Source organism: Panulirus ornatus, chromosome 3 (assembly GCF_036320965.1).
Source record: "Panulirus ornatus isolate Po-2019 chromosome 3, ASM3632096v1, whole genome shotgun sequence".
Lineage (NCBI taxonomy): Eukaryota > Metazoa > Arthropoda > Malacostraca > Decapoda > Palinuridae > Panulirus > Panulirus ornatus.
The window spans coordinates 72,027,744-72,035,941 of NC_092226.1; the positions used below are offsets into that span (position 1 = coordinate 72,027,744).

Genomic DNA, 8,198 nt, shown 5'->3' on the forward strand with positions numbered 1-8,198 from the left:
CTCACACTTTACCAAACTCAGTCACCAGCTTCTGCAGTTTCTCACCCAAATCAGCCACCAGCTCTGTATCATCAGCGAACAGCAACTGGCTCACTTCCCAAGCTCTCTCATCCACAACAGACTTCATACTTGCCCCTCTTTCCAAAACTCTTGCATTCACCTCCCTAATAACCCCATCCATAAACAAATTAAACAACCATGGAGACATCACGCACCCCTGCCGCAAACCAACATTCACTGAGAACCAATCACTTTCCTCTCTTCCTACTCGTACACATGCCTTACATCCTCGATAAAAACTTTTCACTGCTTCTAACAACTTACCTCCCACACCATATATTCTTAATACCTTCCACAAAGCATCTCTACCAACTCTATTACATGCCTTCTCCAGATCCATAAATGCTACATACAAATCCAATTGCCTTTCCAAGTATTTCTCACATACATTTTTCAAAGCAAACACCTGATCCACTTCTAAAATTTTCAAATATTTTCCATAACATTTTCAAGAGACAATCATACCTTTCCAAACTAAAAAAGTTCTGATGCAATATGTTTTGTGACAATAAGGCTACGTTAAACATACAGTACTCACATTATATACAAAAGGAGACAAATTAATCTTTACATTCAGGTATACTAAATATTTCATCTGTTCCTAACACTACCTTACTGATGCAGGAAACAGCAAATAATGAAAGAAATATCTGCTTTCCTTGCACCACTTTAACCACTTTATTAGTGAATTCATCAACATTTTCAATGAATTCTGTTGTAGTTACTGCAATAAACATATCTGTAACAAATTAAGAAATAAATGAAAATATGAATTTTCACTATGAGGAAAGTCCAATAAAATCCACATAAGGAAAGCCATTCCTCTTTCTTTGTTTTATTCTACTAATGGGTGAGTATGGTATTCTTTTTTAAGTTAACTATAGTATTCTTTTCAAGTTATTTCAAGGTTTCTCTGCAAGTAAGGGCTTAATTTGTTATGGTATCAATTTGGAATGCATACAATTTTTCACTTCATCAATTATCAATGCAAACTAGGAATAAAATCATGACTGCAAAATGGATACTGTATGGTCTACACATGCAATTTTCAAACATGGTGCTTCACTTAAAGTTCTTTCTTTGAAAGTGAAGCAAAAAATTTTGGCAATTTTCCAAGGCTTTATTCACAATTACTTTCATCACCCATCATTAAAAAAACTGGTGCTGCAAATTCTTAACATCAACTTGTGCATTTCACTAAAACACATCTTACAATTAAATATTTTATTGTGAAATTACCTAAGTTTCATTTTGAAAGAAGCCAGAAACAAAGTGCACAATGCACAAGCTCTCAAAGTCTTCTTTTCATTATAGTAAGAAAAAAGTATTTACTTTCTTGCATAGCATTAGATGAGACTTGGCAGGTATTTTAGTGTCACATCACCCCTTTGCCCTCATTATGCTAGGTTAGACTAATTTTTTCTCTCCTTCAAAGCCCTCCCCACCATCGGGTTGATTCAGGATACTTGGAATGTAGTGTAGGTCAGTAAATGAATGTATCAATTACTTTCTAATAACAAATTTCTCAACCGAAGCATGGATACTTGGAAGGTAGTGTCGGTCAGTAAATGAATGTATCAATTACTTTCTAATAATAAATTTCTCAACCGAAGCACAGAATCAAAAACATTCTCTCTGGAAGAACAATGTTGCAAAGAAAGTAAATATTTACCAAGAGCAAGCCATGGATTTCACTGACAAACCTACAGGTACTGAATTCATACCATAACTTTTACATCTAAGCTACCTGCCTTTCCCATCTTTATGAGGTTTTGTAAGGAACAAACAAACAACGGCCTACCTTGCACACGTCTAACCTCAGGGAGTTATGTGTAATGCACAGGAATCAGAGCCCATCCACAACCAAGCCCTGCTTGGCATGTTACTGATCTTCAAAGGTTTAGTAGATTTCTAGACGTTTCAATCTTACATTATCTAATGCCTTTCTAAATCATCAACAGCTGGTGAAATCATATGATAAACAGTATAAAAAGGACATCACAATGTGAAGGTCTTACTGTAAAAGATATAGGTCCAGTTTAGTTGCACACAACTATTAGCTGAAGATACTAAACAAACCTTACCTTTGCAATGATAGTGTAGGGTGTAGGAAATATGTTGACTAACTAAGCAGCAAAACAAGATCTGAAGTACTGTAATCTATCTGTGATATCAATAAGGCAACAAGGGTGAGGTATATGTTCAAGGAAAATGTTGGGCGAAGCAACTTGAAAGTACCATACAAGAAAAAAGTTGACAAAACAAAACCTCAAATATCTCCTAATAATTGAGATTTGCCAAATCTATATCTTAATTGAAATCAACCCAACACACCAATGAATGAAAAGCATACACATATACACGACAAACTAAGCAGCTTCAACCAACCACCCAACAACTAGCCATTCCATGTGATCCCATGCGGCTGATTTCATTAACCCCATAACTTTCCTAAGGATTTTCACATACAATCTGCAAGTGAATACTTTCAATCCCTCAAGGTTTTTGTATATGCAATAAATGAAAAACTGAATAAACTTATTGCTACATATATTATTCTAAACATTTTTTTTTCTCGCTTTGTCGCTGTCTCCCGCATTTGCGAGGTAGCGCAAGGAAACAGACAAAAGAAATGGCCCAACCCACCCCCATACACATGTCTATACATACGTCCACACACGCAAATAAACATACCTACACAGCTTTCCATGGTTTACCCCAGACGCTTCACATGCCCTGATTCAACCCACTGACAGCATGTCAACCCCGGTATACCACATCGATCCAATTCACTCTATTCCTTGCCCTCCTTTCACCCTCCTGCATGTTCAGGCCTCGATCACAGAAAATCTTTTTCACTCCATCTTTCCACCTCCAATTTGGTCTCCCACTTCTCGTTCCCTCCACCTCTGACACATATATCCTCTTGGTCAATCTTTCCTCACTCATTCTCTCCATGTGCCCAAACCATTTCAAAACACCCTCTTCTGCTCTCTCAACCACGCTCTTTTTATTTCCACACATCTCTCTTACCCTTACGTTACTTACTCTATCAAACCACCTCACACCACACATTGTCCTCAAACATCTCATTTCCAGCACATCCATCCTCCTGCGCACAACTCTATCCATAGCCCATGCCTCGCAACCATACAACATTGTTGGAACCACTATTCCTTCAAATATAGCCATTTTTCCTTTCCGAGATAATGTTCTCGACTTCCACACATTCTTCAAGGCTCCCAGGATTTTCGCCCTCTCCCCCACCCTATGATCCACTTCCGCTTCCATGGTTTCATCCGCTGCCAGATCCACTCCCAGATATCTAAAACACTTTACTTCCTCCAGGTTTTCTCCATTCAAACTTACCTCCCAATTGACTTGACCCTCAACCCTACTGTACCTAATAACCTTGCTCTTATTCACATTTACTCTTAACTTTCTTCTTTCACACACTTTACCAAACTCAGTCACCAGCTTCTGCAGTTTCTCACATGAATCAGCCACCAGCGCTGTATCATCAGCGAACAACAACTGACTCACTTCCCAAGCTCTCTCATCCCCAACAGACTTCATACTTGCCCCTCTTTCCAAAACTCTTGCATTCACCTCCCTAACAACCCCATCCATAAACAAATTAAACAACCATAATCATATATTCTTTACAAATCACAATTTGATGAAGAATCCTGTATTTTTCATAAATATATAAAGACCAAACAATCATAACCTATTTACGATCATTCTGAATGAAAAAGCACCTTTTCCTTAATTACAGCGCAAGTTATTGCACAAAGTATGCACATTGCTTTTTGCTAGCCATTAGTGAATGGATGAACACTGTGACAGGCTTGACTTTGGGCAGGTGGGCAAGCAAACTCAACTTGGAACTATAAGAATTAACAGTGTAATTCCTCACAAATTAATCTCCCCTGGGCAGAAACAATCTAAAGTGCATTCCCTTATAACATCTTTACATCTTGTATTATTGACGTATTCAAGGAAATACCCAAAGTAGTATACTTTCCTCTATACCTGAGTTGGAAGGTGCTGAGTGGATGGGACATGATTGCTCTTTACTTATCCATGTTCACAATAATTACGGGATTTTTCCTTTTACACACTACAGTTTTTTCCAGGACTGATTTTGCACTTCCCACATGTATCATTTATACATTTTTCACATAAGCATGCTCTTATATGTAGTGGTACATATGCATCATCTGAGTATTTATGTTATTTACTTGAATCAATAAATATATTCAAATATGCAAATACTGAGACAGATTTGTTTTCATTTTTTATATAAAAAGAAAAGGGGATATCTAAAATCATGCCAATATGACTTTAGTGTACTCCCAATGACCATTTGTGGATGAGGTAACAGTAGTGAGGGTTACAATGATCAAGAAAAGTAAGAGGAGAAAATTTGATCACATCAACAGAATACATGAGAACCTTATCCAGGAACCAACATCAATATGAATCTTAAATAGTCTATCACAGTATTGAGAAACACACATGAAAAAAGATTGTCAAAATCTACCTGTTACACCCATATTTGAACATTAACTACTAACAAACATAAACGGAGAGCAAACAGATGCCATAATGAGTGGTTGTTTTTGTGCCACGACCCAACCTCTCCAAATTAGTTATTCCATGCGGTTCCTAGTGGCAGACTACACTAAAAATGCTGGTATCATACATTTCTACGAAACATCCTAGCTGTTACGGAGGTTTAGGTGAGGTTTTCATGGGTACTAAAATTCTCTACACTTATGTCACCTTAAATATACACAAATTTTCCATGATCATAAACTCTCACCGCTAACACCTTACTCTACATCAATGAATGATATATTGGGTAAGTCAACAGTATAGCAAATCATTAAACCCATTTATAGATACTGACTGATTTTATTCTACAAGGCCTGTGAAGTGCTTTGAGAATACCAAGGTAGATTCAAAGTATCACAACAATTCTGAAATATTATGTATGGTAATTGTTGTGGGGGTTATGGGAGTATCAGGGAATATGGAGGGATAACTAATGTAAAAGTATGAGAAAAAAAAGAGAGAAGCTATGGAAACCTCACAGAAATTCCCTTGCACTCAAAATTTCATTTAATATTTAATATTCTACTTAAAATATATGATACATCACATCAATATACGAGCACCTCCCTTAACTGTCAGTGAACATCAACAAACAGATGACAGCCTGAGCAGCCTTACTCCCAACCTCTCCAAAGGCAGACATACCAGGCAATCCTTAGCAGCAGTCTGATTTCACTATGGCTTTCACCCATTCTGCTGAATCTTTATAGGAATTCTACCTTTACTATAAATTTCCTGCACACTTTCTCTTATATATCTCTCACTACTGGTGCCATACCTAATATCATGGAATTCAATACAACGTATTGCTCCAAATCACGCTAGGTAAATCTTACTGTAATATCTGAACAGTACATCATCCTTTCACAGCAAAATAATTTAAAACCAAATGCCAGTTTCAATACCAGTATGTGGCTCAAGTAGTAATTTACTAAAGTATAATGCTTCAAATCAAGCTCTGCCATTCATTTTATTCTCTAAACCCTATTCTACCATTTCAAAAACTTACAATCCACAGTAAATGATAACACCAAACTAAACTAGACTTTTACTTTCTATGCTCTATAAAGTTTGCGGTCATTCCAAAACAAAAAATCATATTCTAAAGTTAGACTTTTGTCATCACAAAAATGTTGGTAAACATTTATCTAACGGCCATAGCATTAGTCAGACAAGTATTTGAAAAAACCAATAATTTGTATCACTTTGTAGAACTTACTACAATAAAAAAACAAAGTGGGAAGGGCTTTATAAGTGAGGGGATAAAGTGCGGTTTCACATATTGCAAAGGAAAACAAATCAAAAGGAAGAGAATCAATAAAAACCTCACCCATGTCTCCTAAGAAGCTATATCACCTTAATTCCAATATCATAGTAGGAATGCATCCCTTACTGCCTTCTTCATCCTTGTGGTGCCACTACATTCAATAAGGGTGCATGCACAAGAAACTTCTGTGACTTTCTCATCTCAAAGTTCAGTGATAATGAACACCACATCTTACATAATCATACCTGTCCAAAGCAATATGGTTTTCATACAATGGAAACTTATGCTCTATATCAAGTAATGCTGGTATAAATCACTGCTATTCAATATCCTGTCCACAGATAAGCACTTCTATGATGCCCCATTAGTTAAAGTACATCAAATGGTCAAAACAATCTTAATCTGTATTTGCTCACTCCAACTGCACCAATCAGATCAGCAAAAGTGTTTGGACTCATAAAACAGAAAACACAAATATCAACCCATGGGAGAAGTAAAGGTTTTCATAGATTCATTTCTCTTCCTGCCTGTCATGCTTTACCCTTTCTAGCTCACATTTTGATTCATATTTAATGAACTGCTTTGCTTCTGATTTACTGACACAATTGGGAAACAATGAAAACTGTCATCAAAAGGTGTTTAAGTATGGTACTCATTAGTAAACAGCATTACAAAACATATCAATCAGTGTAAGTTAATGTAGTGGCCACACATTACATTTTTACCAATTTGCCTGTACTGTCCCTAATCTTTGAAGGGTCAAATGCTTGGTACAGTACTTTAAAGACAATAAATGTAAGGAAAGGCCTTCTATAAAGAATTCTACAATATGACCAGATTCTCGAAAAATAAAATAATTTCCGTACTTCGAGTCTAATGCTATACATACCAAAGGCAACAACAAAAAAAACACACATCCCGGACTACACTAAAGTGACATTTCAACTCTGACGTCCAATTGGGCCAAAGTATAAAACAGCTGACTTACTGGCCTTCAAGTATGAAAACACGAAGCAAAACTAGTAAATTATACATACATCATTTCATGTTCTAATTATCCCTTACGTCTTAATTAGTCCACCTGCAGAGCACCTTGTAGTAGACCTTCAAAATACCCTTCCATAACTTTCACGACACCTTTATTTACCCCGGGCATTGCATTACTCAAAAGCCCTTCCATACTCACAACCTGCACTTATGAACTACACAGGATACAGAGGGCTGTCATATTACCTCCATCGGTGGCAGGATCCCCTTCTTGTTTGGTTTTCGTTGACATGACAAGGCTGGAGGTCGGTGGTGAGAGCAGCTGTTACCTAGGCAATAATATATCTACACACACACACACGAGGTCTCCTCTCACACCACAACAGTCTACACTACACACGAACGAAGAAAGGTGCGGGCATCGCAGAAACGTTGGCAAATAAAGTCACATAAACAACGGACACTGATGCAAAAATAGAAATATGGCGGTAGATTCCCGGATGACGAAAATGTAGGAGGAGCTCTGGCGGCGGAGGGGGTAACTATGGTGGCGCCGTGCGGCGGGTTTGAAAACCTGCGCACTCTTTCGCCTCCTGCACTCGCACGCACGTGCCTTTTTATCCCTATATTCCCTCATGCCTTACGATTCTGCTCGGAGTGTGGTTACATCTATTCGTTGAGATTTCGTGTACACGTTTGTCTGGCGGAGTTTCGTGGCGGGTGAGTCCGGGACAAGCCATTACAGGTACGTACCCTCTCTAGTGCTGGTGTTTGCCTTTTATATTCCATTAAGTTGGATGTGTTCAGTTGTAGCAAGTTCGACGATGTAGTCATCACTTAAAGCTCCTTGTAGATAAGTCAGGAAAGATCATTCCATATATAAAGTTATTGCTAATTCATACCATGTCCTCCGTATCTTATGAGAATGGCATTTCTCTCTCGATGATCAAGGCCAATTTTTTGCATTCCTCTCTTGGTTCATCACTGTATCCATCACCTTGCAAAACAGCCTACGCAAAAGGTTAATCATATTAGGAATGTAACAACATCAAACTAAGTGAGGACTAATTTCTATCATTTCCTTAAGGGGAGATAAGTGGTTGCACAGTATTTCATTTTCCTTGTTTATGTGGCTACATGTTTACTATATCAGGTCGACGAATGTTGGCCTATTTTCAATATATATATATATATATATATATATATATATATATATATATATATATATATATATATATATATATATATATATCATTATCATCAT

The 8,198-nt window shown here is 37.2% G+C and overlaps 1 protein-coding gene across 1 annotated transcript in view; it reads right to left on the reverse strand.

Moving 5' to 3' along the window:
- Positions 1 to 7,482, reverse strand: part of LOC139763424 (uncharacterized) — a 143,964-nt gene extending 136,482 nt beyond the window's left edge. The window contains exon 1 of the mRNA XM_071689456.1: positions 7,181 to 7,482. Coding sequence (XP_071545557.1) covers positions 7,181 to 7,226 — 46 coding nt within the window. The 5' untranslated portion in view covers positions 7,227 to 7,482. The remainder of the gene's footprint in view (positions 1 to 7,180) is intronic.
- Between the last annotated feature and the right edge of the window lie 716 nt (positions 7,483 to 8,198).